The sequence below is a fragment of the Aythya fuligula genome, chromosome 9, assembly GCF_009819795.1.
Source record: "Aythya fuligula isolate bAytFul2 chromosome 9, bAytFul2.pri, whole genome shotgun sequence".
Taxonomy (NCBI): domain Eukaryota; kingdom Metazoa; phylum Chordata; class Aves; order Anseriformes; family Anatidae; genus Aythya; species Aythya fuligula.
In genome coordinates this window covers 10,133,500-10,147,158 of record NC_045567.1, presented here as the reverse complement: position 1 = coordinate 10,147,158, position 13,659 = coordinate 10,133,500, and the positions used below count along the sequence as shown (strand labels likewise).

The 13,659-nt window shown below is 38.6% G+C and overlaps 1 protein-coding gene across 3 annotated transcripts in view; it reads right to left on the bottom strand.

Moving 5' to 3' along the window:
- Positions 1-13,659, bottom strand: part of ARMC8 (armadillo repeat containing 8) — a 61,523-nt gene that overhangs the window by 37,709 nt on the left and 10,155 nt on the right. For 2 of the 3 annotated variants that reach the window (XM_032193035.1, XM_032193037.1), the window contains exon 3: positions 7,581-7,652. The exons of the other annotated variant lie outside the window; for it this stretch is intronic. In XM_032193035.1, the coding sequence (XP_032048926.1) occupies positions 7,581-7,652 (72 nt within the window). The remainder of the gene's footprint in view (positions 1-7,580; positions 7,653-13,659) is intronic. 3 annotated transcript variants of the gene reach the window in all.

Sequence of the window (13,659 nt, the reverse complement as noted above, 5' to 3'; positions counted from 1 at the left end):
AGCAATACATTGCAGCCTCTTTCTCAGCTGCCAGTAAAGGTACCCAGGCAATTGTACCTACATGAGATAGGACAGTAAAGCCAGCCAGAGAGACACGTCAATGAACATGAACAGCTACACCTAGGAACTGCAAATAAGGTCAGCTGGAGGCACAATGTATTTCGAACAACTGACAGGGATTCATCTAGGAAAATCATGCAATATTCTAGGCATTAGGGAGAAAACTTTTAAAGAATGTAGCTGCTGAACAAACAATAACCACAGCAGCTTTGCGAGGGAGATAAGCAGTTCATATTTTCTTTCCTTTTGAAGATAATTGACATGGGGGCATTGCATCAGAGTTGTTCACCAAAAGACACCTGCGTGATTTAGACCTTGTCAGTCTGCTCTGACATAGACCTCACACAGCTAGCTAAAAATAATGGAAATTTCTACTCTCTGACATTCCACTCCACTTACAAGTTGTCACAAAAATCTCCAAAGTTCTTAAAATACCCACCAAAGTGATGGTGAAATTCAGCTGTTAGTAACAGAACATTTTCAGCACTTCATCAAACCCCATAAGCAGGCATGTGGAAAAAGAGCTCAGGGTAATAAGCGTTCAAGTTTTAGTACCTTGTATCTCGAGATCTTTTAATTCAAGTGACTGTTTATCATCTCTAGACCAGTTCTGGTAAAGTATCACTTCAGTAACACAAACACATAGCTGACAGGTGGATTACAGAGAAAAAAACCCTTCTACTTCTACAAGGGGATGTATTACGATGTTGCAAGTTCTAGGGAAGTAAATCGTAAAGAAAGTTTCTCTTTCAGGAACAAAAGGAAGTCTCAGCTTGAAGCTCTTGTAACTTCTTGCAACATTTAGACATCTTCACTTACATTAATATTGTATGATTTTTTCCCCTATAAGAATTACGTAAATTCCATCAAATTTGATTTTTGCTGTAAACTAAATCCAGTACTGGAGAACTGTAATACCTACCTAAGTCAGAACTAAAGAAAAAACATTTTTCATGTAAGAGTAAATAGGTACTAGGATCAAGTTCTTCTCACCCTCATGATCAGTTTCTTCCGAAAATGACTGCAACATGGAGTAGCAAGAGTTACTTGCTTTGTTATAACATGAATTAAACAATGTTTGACTCTTCCTTTGTGTTTTGAAATTCCTCATTGTATATAAAATGGCTAAACCATATTTCTACTCCATGGGATAGCATCCGTCCATCATTCGATATTTGCACATGAAAGGATATCAAAAATAGGTTCTTGAATACTTTTGATAGATTTGACTCTTATAGCTCCTTACAAACAGATTCCAAGAGATATCACAAAGCTAATTTTGCATATTATTTTTTTTAAATAAAAAACTGAAACTTAAAGTTCCAATTAAATATCACAATTTAACGGATGCCCTTAGAAGTATTTTTACAATGCCCTTTTCTTACTACAAGGGCATTTCAGAGACAGAAGGCTATGAAGCTCTTTAAAAAAAAAAAAAAAAAAAAAAAAAAAAAAAAACAGTTCTAATACAATTCTGCTGACTATGAATATCTGCCTTGATTCACATTTACTTCGTAGCAGGGTTAGAAGAATACCTTCTTCCAGTTACACATAACTCTCAGGGTGAGAGTTATTCCTCGTAGAAAGAGGTATAATTATGTAGATAGGCCCCGACTCCTGACTTGCGTTGAAGAAAAAAACAGGGACAACAACGGCAGCCCTACTAGGGCCTCTGCTCTCCACACTGTTTACCACCCTAGTATGGGGAAGGTGTTACAAATAGCAGCACCACAGATGAAGCTTCTTCACCCAAGCGCACAAGCTGCTAGGTCATGGCACAGATCCCCACCCCATGGAGTACCTGACACAGGAAATCCCAAAGTGCAGCCAGGAACAGAAAAAGCCATCAGGAAATAACCATGCCCTGCACTCCTAGGGATGTCTATGAAGTTCAGACAAAAATACCTTGTTAACATATACGAGGAGCCTAGTAATACTATGTCCAAGCATCATGCCCAACTTCTTGCAAGAAAGCTGGTAACGTACCAGAGATTATGAACGTTTCAATAGCCGTGCCCAGCTGCTAACTGGTACACCTCTTACTGGCCCACCAGCAGCGGGCATACAGTACCAGTGGACCTGAACACCCTACAACTTCTGCACGGTCAGCAGACAACTGATAGGAACTGGGGATCACAGAACCAGAGCTGCAAGGAATCGTAACTGATCATCTAGTCACTGCCCTTGGTTTGAGGCAGGCTCACCAATCATTTGAAGTTACTGTCTTGTTTTTCAACAATTTAATTGCTGGAGACTTATCACACTGTCACCAACTGCAGCCCTTGCATTCTGCAGAGTACATATATTGCTCTACTTCTGTGGGGCTGCCATACAAGTCCAATTTACCACCCAAAACACACAAAAATAATATTGCTTGATTCATATCTGTCATTTCACATTTCTAGAGATGCTCTATCTCTAGTCCTTGAACTAGAAATCCTGTTTCACAGGTCTGCAGGAGCAACTGCAGGCATGCTTTATCCTCTCATGCTTAAGAATGGTTCAGATTTTTTTTTCTCTTTTACAAACGGTGTTACACAGGTAAATTACACAGGAAGGAGTTGCAGTCTCCTCTCTCTAAAAGGGGTAGACATTCCATGATGAGGTTTTTTCTCTCCTGTCCATATCATGAAACTAACTGGCTGCTCCCTTCTCCCCTCCTCACAGCAAAATGAGATTGGGATGGGTGGGAAATCTAGAAATGCCCCAAAGGTACAGTTTTTCATATTTTTATAAATGTACTGAATGCTGATAAGGTGTGTATTATTCATTAGGCAAACCTGCAATATTCTTCATCCTTCATCAAGGAAAACACTCTGCAGCTAATGAGGGTTTTTTCTTTTAATTCTTTAAAAAAGAAGTTGAGAAAACAAAGCATCAGATACAAAAATAGTCAGAAGCAGATACCATTTACCATCAGTCACACAGAGGTTAAATACTTCTCATACCAGTTATCACCATTCACCTCTTTCTACTTTACAGATACCAGAACTTTTCCAACAAAACTACTTTTTTTTTTTTTTGTTTGTGTAGCCACTTAAGATTAGAAACTAGAAAAGATTCAACAAATTATTGCTGAACCTAGTTGTATTTGTCTAGTAACCCAGCCTTCCACTGCCTTGAAAAGAGAAGTTTGCTCTCTGAAATAGTTCAACGTTTTTACTGCCCAATGTACAATGAAGAAAAAATGTCAGACCTACACATGGTAACACCTCATCCACTACTGTGCTGTTCCTTCTTTACCGAAATTCAATACTAGATTCGTGGATCTCTGCAGATCTCCAAAGATGGCTGAGAGAACTTCAGCCTCCAGCCATTTGGGGATAGAACTGCATGCAATACTGCTGTTTCTAATCCGAATCAGCCAGCAATTAAAGAGATTTGCATGACCACATGAACCAAGCACAAGACATATATTTGCATGAACACATCTTTCATGCATAGTTTCAGCATCTAAAGTTATGAATTAAGGAATCAAGACTTTAATAGAAACCGCATTCCTTGCTCACAAGGGAGTGTTACCTTATCTAGCTAACAACGGATTTAGAGCCCAAAACTCAGTCACGTGCTAACAACTCCTGTCTGTACCAGAGATGGTCCTGTCAAGCAGACACCTGCATTCCAACAGTTAGAGGATGGACAGTCCTTTAGGAGTAGTACTATACAGGACACTAATTAACAGAACTCCTAGAGGGAGTACCTGAATTCAAGGACAACCCCAAGCAAAAAAACACACGTAAAAGCAGTTCATCATTAAATCCTATCACAGAATCACAGACTGGATGGTATTGGAAGGGACCTCTAGTTCAATCCCCTGCTCAACCCGAGATCAACTAGAGCACACTGTTCAACATCTCAGCCATGAGGCCAAGCTTTCCAGGCCACGAATAGACATAATTTCTAGGTATTAAACTAAACTCGTAGTTGATATATGCACAAACGTCTTATCCCTAAATACCTGAGCATAGGAAACGTGATGCTTATCTTCTAATTAAAGAGGTTTGTTGTTTTGTTTTTTTTTTTTGTTTTAACTAAAAATGCTATCTGACATTTATTTGAGTAACTCCAAGAAAAGCTTTGGGTAACAGGGTGGTCTTTCACTCTGCAGTTCTGCGCCTGCTCCCACAGTGGAAGTGCACCGTGTTCCAGTACGAAAAGTATACAAGATGTGGAGGGTGCTCTTCTGCTTCTTAGGTTATGTGAAAGAAGGGCAAGACACCTGGATCGTCCTGTTAGACACTTAAGCAAGAATCTTTACACCTAAGAATGACACCTAAGGTACAGGGGAACTCAAGTGACAGGAATATGATTTTCAGCCTGAATTCAACTGCAAACAAATGTTTTTCTCATCTCCATTGACTCCACCAGAAAGGGGGGTTGATAACAGCCCACAGAGGACTGGGAACCAGCAGCGCTAACAGACTAACTGCTACTAAGTGAATGTTGTTTCACTAAGTCAGAAGTCCGATCAAGATAGCTTACAAAAAGAAATAAAAAAAAAAAAATCTACATTTGAACTGGAAATTTCCAATGATTTTCCTGAAATTAAGGATGCAAAAGTAACTGACAATAAGTTCTGAATACTGAACTTGGATTCCAAAGAGGTGTTTGGCATTTTGATAGGCACAAAAGTTCAGCGTTTGTTTTTACAAAACTGTCGAGTGAAGAAGTACACAAGTAATTGGGATTTTCTCAGTCTCTGCAGGTGCTCATGTAGAGCAAAATGAAAAAGAAATTCAAATAAAATAATTGAAGGACAGGAAAAGAAATAAACCATCTTCAAGAATAGCTGACTTTGTATATAGTTTCTAAGCCAGCTTGCCACTGGAAGAACTAGATCTTATAGCATTAAAATATTTTCTCCCCTGAACTTTAGCAATTCTGTTTTCTATTAACAGTAACAATTTCAAAAAGTAAAATTTCTCAAGTCCTGAAAGTAGTGCCTGATTTCAGCATCTCAGAAGGACGTAAAGGAATAACTCAGGGCAGTGCTTCATTCTGCATAGAGGAAGAGATACAGAAAATCATTCCATAAGAAACAAAACCCACATACACATATAGGCTGGCTTTATCTACATTCCTATCAGCTAAGACCACATCAATACGCACATCTGGACAGTTCTTAATACAAGAGTGCCCAGACACAACAATTCTGCTTAATGCAATTTTGAGAGCTTTCTTTAATAGCTTTTGTTTTTCTTAGCACCATCTTCAGAACAAATGGTCAGAAAGTGACCGCAGGTCAGACTGACCTTCAAAGGTACAAAGCAAATGCCATTTCCTATGTAGATACACGTCTCTTTCTAAAGATGACACCACTCTACAGTCAGTTTACGGACACAGGAGGCCGCTGACCCAGAATGGCAGTGATTCAGCTACTCTGCACCAGTAATTCCTTCCTGTATGGAGATCTTGGAAGGACTTCACGTTTCTTTCCAACCAAGTAGCAGCCTAATACATTAAAGCAGGTATTGCTCGTACAAACCATTAGTATTTGGCCTGATTTCAAATCAAAGATACTTCTCCTTGACTTGTTTCCAAACCTCATATGGATCTGTTCTAGTATATGAACATGCTGCTTTCTTCTGCACCAAGTGACAGAAATGTGAAGGTGTGCTTTGGATCACAATGGTCTCTTCTCACCACATGAAAACATTCTGCAGGAACACGTGGGGAAGCAGGGAAGAGAAAAAGAAATGCGTAAACAAGAAGTAGAACCCCAGGACAAAGCAGTAGCAGCTGAATTCTAAAAATCCCACACTGTTACAGAAAGGAATCAGCTTTCCTTGGGAGACTGCAATCTAACTATGAGAAAGCGTGTAGTTAGCTTTGCAGAGGAGACTTAAAGCAAAGGATGCTAGCTTCCTTATACCTATTCTTACTGGGGAAAAGTTTGACTTTGCAGATTGGAATAACAAGGATTCCTGTACTCACAGTTTCAGTAGCTATTTAATGAATTAGAAGGCTTGTCAAACATCCAATGAATTCCCACTGCCTTGTTAGAGAAAACAGGAATTTTCCAATAAAAATTGTCTGTAATCTAAGGCTGTCTGAAACACCCCGAGGAAATTCTACAGCCTTCAGAAAGGTACTTGCAGGTGGACAAAGCCACAAGTTTCAGCCGGTGAGAATTGTCTTTGCTTACAATATCATGGCTGATTCGTGTTCTTTTGTACTCCTATTCTGAAAAGCCTTGGTGTAAGAATTGGTGCTGTTTGAGGATAGCTTGTACAGAACTGAAAACAAGCACAACCATTTACCTTTTAAGATGTTTCACAGTCCCTTCTTTGCATTAATAGGTTAATCATATAATTCACTTGCACAGCCAGAAGATATTAACAGGAAAAAAACAACCTTCTGGATTTTCAGTATTGGGCGTAGAACAACTAAAAGGAGAAAGTAAGATAACTGAAGGAACATGAAGTCCTACAAAATTTAAGAAAAGGTGGATTCTAGATTTCAAGTCAGAGATCCTCTGTTTTTAAAACGGGAACCACAAGAATAAATGTCAGTCACAAGAATCCCACAGGGCCTGTTGCAGAAAAAAAAAAAATCCTTAAACTTTGCATAAGCTTTAGCAAATGCCCACTTTGATCTTTACACCTTGGGTCAAGTCTTCTCTTTGCCTGCTTACATTTGGTCAAAACAGAAGATAATCCACCAGGTTTTGGAGAGTAGGTTTCCCCACTGGTAATCCCTAGAGAATTTAAAGGGCTAGCCTTAACACAAAACTCAGTCTGTAAATGAGAAGAAGATATTCCCTGCAAACAAAGTGCGTTTTTTGACAAGTCAGAAGAAGCTGCCTCAGGCAGGATAGTTTGAGACCAAGTTGCCATTTAAGCAAAAGGATCCATAGGTCCCATACTATTAGCATAAGTAATGCACTGTTCCATGTTTTCCTTCGTCATGGCTGCAAATTGTAGCTGAAAGAAAGCTGGAGGAGAAGAGGAGTGAAATGAAAGCTGTAGTAAGCAATTCAGTAGCTAAAGTTACCTGTTAAATTTGTACTATTGGAATCAGGATCCAGAAAATGTTAGTGTCAGCTGAAGCAGTAATTCAGCAATAAGCATGATCAATGGCTTTTAATCCTTTGATGCAGATGGAGAAGAGAAGCAAATTATCTCAGATGCTTATTAGTATTTTTAAATTATACTTGAAACAACCTTACACATTTCCACTTGTGCACTCACCAGGATATTGGCTGTAGAATAGGATTAAGATACAACCACTTTCATCCATCATTAATGTTAAAGTTGAAAAACAGATTTAATTCCTGAACTGATAAAGTTTAATAAAAAAGACTGAGACTACTTTAAGGAACTCTATGAAATTCTAAAATAAAAGCATTACTCAACAGCCTGTTCTGTAACACATGAGTTTAACAGATATTTCAAGTCTCTCAGTTACATTAAAGTATGCAGTCAACAATCAAAGTTAAAACAAAAAAGTGCCTGTGATCTATGGATCATTATTCCAGACCTGTTGTGAATCAGTGAAAAGGAGAGTAGCAAAGGACATACCTTGGAACTGCTCCCAAAACAATCAAGTTGGCTTTTTGTTTGTTGTTTCCAATTACAGCATTTTTCATATCTCTGTAAATCCAGAAAGAAAAACAAACCCTGGTAAATTATGCTGAGGTACTGAGGGCTTAATCTATAGAATTTACTATTTCCATGAAGGCTTATCAAGTACCCTTTCACGTCTTCATGCTGCACCTACAGGACTGTGCTCCAGTGCAGTTTCCACAGCCCACAGCCACATACCCCAGAGCTCTGGGATTCCGTTACGTCCCAGCTTATGCAAGTAAGCAAAATCCCAAACTATCTCACATGCACACCAGACATAAAGAAGTCTCATCACTGAGCAAAATTAGACAGACTGGTTCTTTGTGCCCATTTATTCACTAGACTTCTAAAAGGGAGAAATATATATATATATTGCTTGGGGAATCAAACGTTGATAATTTCAAGTACTAATTGAATACTCTACTGGGTGCAGGAATAGACAAGTTAAAAAAAAAAAAAAAAAAAAAAAAAAAAGAATGAGAATGAGTTTTCATTCTCTTCTCACCACAGGCTTTGCCAATTTCAGCAGGACACCTAAGCATCTGTATTTCAAAACCCCAGGAGCAAAGTTGAAACAAAAGCATTTCCCTATCTGAGCGTTACAGGTAAAGGTAATCATACTATGGGAAAGGAGCAAGGGCAGCACTTTGGGAAGTGGACACTGGTTGTGCACGCTACCAAGTCCTATGAAAACACGTGGTTTGCAACCTTACTGTTCAGAAAACTGTTACTATATGCTAACAAGCATCACCACCTTCTAATGGATTTTCCCCTAAATGTGAGCGCATTGAGCATGTATGAACATCCAGAGAATCTGAAAGAAAGCTAGCAACTTACAACCAGTTTCAGGAAAATCAAGATGACATTTCTAGGAAATCTTCTAGCTGTAGGAACCTTTATTATATAAATTACAGGGAGGGGAGGGGGAAACGGTCCAAATTAAGATAGTTCTTTACCAAAATAACAAAAAATTGCAAAATTACTCATCACTGGCTAACCTATGCCTATAATTCATTCAAATAATTTGGGAACTTTAGTGACTGCTTTAGTTAGTGCATATTGTTGCCATTATATCACTTTGACTTGCTGTCTGCAAATCTCAAGAGACTTAGGGCAGCCCTGTTCTTTAAGATCCACCCTGGCCTGCATGAACATACCACTAACAGTTCTTAAAAGTTTCACTGCAATGAGCAGTTGGCCCAAGCGCTTCATGTGTTCTAAAGAGCTTCTTGGTCAAGGCAGGCAACATCTGGACTGCTGTAAACACAACCTATACAAACCTCAATTAGTAAAAGGTAATTGACCGTTCTTCCTGCAGTATTTCTCCTTGTGACTCACTCTCCTGCTGCATCCAGTTACAGAGCTGCAGAAGAGTGCTCCAGGAATTTTAAGCAAAAGGAAGCAAGCTAAATTCTCAAGTTTGGCCAGAGATCCTGGAGTCCCAGCAAAGGAGCAGCCCTGAAAGCAGACTGAACTCCAAACTGCAGTTCAGTGTAACTCTTGAAACAGGCAGAGGCATGAAGCTACTTGACTCGCCAAGTGAGACACTACTTAATAGAAATCTGCTTACACAGTTCAGTTGTATACAGCCAGGTATCAGTAGAGAACATTGGACTATCCTGTTACATCTCCCCTAAGTTTGGTGAGTTTGTACCTCATGACAGGAGATAGAGAACAAAGGGGAAAAGTAGATGAGTGGCTAAGCTCGAAATCCACAAAAAATTAAGGAATGAACTTGAAGGCTGCATGGAACTCAGTAATTGCACATCAGTGGTTTCTATGCTGAAGGTTTGATATGAAAGTGTCCCAATTATTTTTTTAATGTGTTTAAAGTAGAAAAGTAATTTCAAATCAATGGCAAAAATCAATGCTCCAGATCTCTGAAAGGAATTTAAACTGTACAACAGATGAGCTAGGTTCAGGTACTAAACTGCTAGGGCCACTCCAGGGCTACCTAACCTGTTATTCTTAGACCCCAGCTCTCAAAATCATCAGAAAGGTTGCATCATGTCACCTCCCCATGAAGGCATCTTGAGAAGCAAGAGAGAAGGCACTTGCCAAGCACTCTGAAGAATCCTGAAGACAGGATTGGCACACTGAATTGCCAAACACTCTGTTTTCTGGTGACAGTTTGATGCTCTCCTCAGATGATTTTACACATTTTAGATGGTGCAAGAGACACAAAAGGGTCTTCTGACAACTTCACAATAGAATAACTTGCTAACTTTATATCCATTTAATACACAACAAGCACTGCTTATTAGGATTTGACTTAGAGACCCGTTCAGAAGTGGCGTGAACACAGCCAAGTTCCATAACACGAATTCAGACGTTTAGTGAGGTCACAGTCCTGATCTGTAAAGGATTCAGATGAGTTTCTCCATCCCAGTTCATAAAGTTCCTTAGGAAGGTCGTGATGAGTAGACAAGAAGTATTGTAAACTTGAGATACCAGACAAATCCAACACAGGTTCAAGCAGTTCCAACTTGCAATCAAGTGAAATACTTTCAAATTGGTAAGCAGACCTAAAACTGTCAGAGGATCACTATGCTTGTGTACATTATGTCTTGGCACTCCCAAGTTACATGCCACAGCTCTCTTCAAATTTGCAACTAATAGAAATAGTCTATTTAATACAGAAGAAACAGGAAGATACTGAAACCAAAAACACCCCTAGAATTGTGTAACCCAAAGTTGAATAACAGTAGATTTTAATTCGGTTTACTATGAAAAGTAATTACACAATTCCATATTCTGTGTTATGGAGATTTTCTAGATCAGTAAGCTAATCTCCATAAGAAGTAAAGAAGTGCCATGTGCCGTCTTAGTCTACCAGGTCCTTGGTGAGTCATGCACCTTGAAGAATTGAGTGTAACTCCCATACTTGAAAACATCATCTCTGACAAGTCTGAACTTGACTGACTTCAGATCCAAGAAGACATGAGATTCATCCAAGAAAGAACAGTGAAGATCGTTATCTTCAACAAGTGGTAACTAAGAAAGATCAGAAATTTGCAGTCCAAAACTGGATGCTCGCTTTGCTTCCAAGTATCACACACACTGCTCCCATTTCCTACTGTGAAGAAGTCCTTGAAGTGAAAGGGGGAGGAAACGGCAGCAAGAACAATTATGAAGGCACGAGAACTTCAAAAGAACAACTGATCTATGGCAATTCTAGGCATTATCTGTGAGAAGACTGTGATCCGGAAGAAGAAGATACACAAACTTCCCAATAATCAGTTCCAAGCTTTCAGTTAGGTCACAACCCTACTGCCACAAGCACAGCACGAGCAGCTTCAGAAGAAAAATGTAGATCTTAAGAATATACATATGTAGGTTTCTCAGCCTCATAAAGGCCGCTTTCCACCCCAAACCATACTATGGTTCTATATCAAAAACAATGAAGCTTCCATATGACAGAAGTCATAAGACACTTCTGAGTTTTTTTTCCCTTTTCCGTTTTTTTTTTTTTTTTTTCTTTTTTAACTATCCCGTGTCCTTATAGTTTCCATTCAAACTAAATTCAAAAACTCATTTAATGAAATAACTCAAATTACAATTAATTTTAATGCAAAGATGCAAAGTCTGGTGATTTTCATGCTTACATTTACTGTAACGCAGTAAAATAATTTACATGAAAAACAGTCAAGCAGGATAAGTAGGATATTAGCAGTAGAATGTGGAGTTGTCCTAACTAACTTCTTGGAAATATTGCTTCCTGAAGTGCTAAATCAGCTTTTTCCCCTCTCTTACTGCTTTTTAAATCAATAAGAATGCAGTTTCATCAGTTCAATCCTGTGACAATTCAGTTTAAAGTTATTAAAGTATGTAGAAGCTGGAGAAACAGAAAGACTTTTCTTCTTCCAAACTTTAGAAAAGGGGAAAAAATGTATCAGGTAAGGTTTATCAGCTGTAACAATCTATTGGAACATAGCAACCCAGAAACCATCATCAGTTCAATTAACTTGCTACAAGCAACACTTTCAAGATGCAACGTATGCTAGTTTTGTCAATATAGGGTTATAGTATGATTGTTTAAAGTATGTCGGAAGTATATTAAACTAAAAAAAAAAAAATCTAATTTTCATATAAATGCAGTTGGACAAAAGCTACAAGAGGAACTAATTTGACAGTTTTGTATGGAGTTAATATGCTTTTATTCTGATTCTTAAGGTGTTCCTGTTTAAAAGTACCAGATGTAGCCCACTTCAGAGAAGCAAGAAGCAGTAATAAACACAACAATTTGCAAGTAAAATAAAGTCTTTTGGTTTTAATGATTCCTCACCAGTAAAAATTAGTTTTACGAGGTGTCTAAGTACTGAGGCAATTAGCATTCTAGGCTGTTGATGTTCTTACTGTAGAAGCAATTTCAAGTGCTGACCTTTGTCCTAAGCAGAAATTACTTAAGTTCAACATCTTCATGAAGTTTATTCTAAGTTTGGGTTTCCTCTGAGACAAAAACACCAGAGGTGCCCTGTAATTAGTGCACAGTTCTCTGAACTGTTGCAAATTCACATCCCAGATGAAAAAGAGCAGACCTCTAAAGCATTCCTAGCAAGCCTTGAGACCTGTACCTGTTCTGCAAAAGAGACCATGAGAAAGCAACACAGTACATGAACTCCTCGGTAAGATTTTGTTTTTACCCACCTTTCTAAACACAATAAATCAAGCACAAACATCATAAGCTTTAAAAACCTTATAGGAAGCCCTGGAACTTTCCTAAGTCACCTTCTAGCAATGTAACACCTAAGACCATGGAGCAAACTGGACTGACTTGGTGAGGAAGAAGTAAAAGAAACTAGAGAGAAGAGGAAATGAACAGTCCGCATATTTTCTCATCTTGCTTGTCTTTTGAAAATAGAGTAGGTAGCCTAATTTAAAAGATCCCTACACAGAGGAGAATATCCAATGTAAGATGAAAAATCACAGAAGGAATAAGTAGTCCAAGACACTCCAGGCCAGAGCTTTTACTCCTAATACATAAAAATTACAGAAGATTGTTAAAAGATTAAGTGCACAGAGGAAGCATCCAAAACAATGCATTGTGAGACCAGAAGATTTACCGAGCACAGACAGATCAAAATTAGAGCGATAGGATGGAGCAAAGCATCCTTCTGGTAAGGTTTGCAAAAACTCAAAATTCAAATATCTGAAAGACATTTGGGATATTGCTAGCGGATACGAGGACAGAGCTAAATTAAGAACTGTCTGCCCCAAGTTCAGAAGAGCTGCTAGGTTTCAGTTTCACAGAAGCAAATGCTACCTGGAGCGGCTGGACTTGAGACAGAAGCTGTCCAGCCAAGTTGTTTGGACAACTACACTTTCTCCAGCTTTCGACTCTTCTTCCTTCTCCCTCATTCCCCCTCTCCCATTTTAATGGGCAGATGCAAAGTAATCAACAGCAGGAAATAATTACAATTTTTACATGTTAAAATATGCCCGCTATTTGATAGTTAATATCTACATGGATGCTACCACGGCTTGAACATCTGTTAAATGCCCAACAGGAGAGCTGGTTTCTCTTCTTGTCAGGAAACCTATCTGATCATGATTACTACTCCAACCAGGTAAATAAAATGCTAAAAACTCCTGCCAACTCAAGCAAAGCAAACCACAGACATCAGAAAACAGTTTATTTTAAAGTTAATCATCAGGCTGGGAGGAAAAGTTTCAGTATTTCTAATCTCATTCAAAAAAAATCAGTGTATCTAAAAAAAGACTCAGAAAAGAACAAAGTAGCACACAGACACTTACTGGCACTCAACTTCTCTGTGTTTTAACACTTGGAAACTGTTACACAATTAACAGACCACGCAAACTAAACAAACCCAACAAGTAAACCCCAAGTCCATGGTTGCTCCCAATCTTAATTCTCTCAGACACCACATAAAATGAGAGTGCTGTAGAAAAATAGCATATGGCTGTATTTACAGCAATGTAGAACCATACAATTTACCATAAATAATGCTAAAAGTGCACATTTAATCCATCTTCTCCACACCACAATGCCAAAAAAGGCCTTGAACTCCTCTCT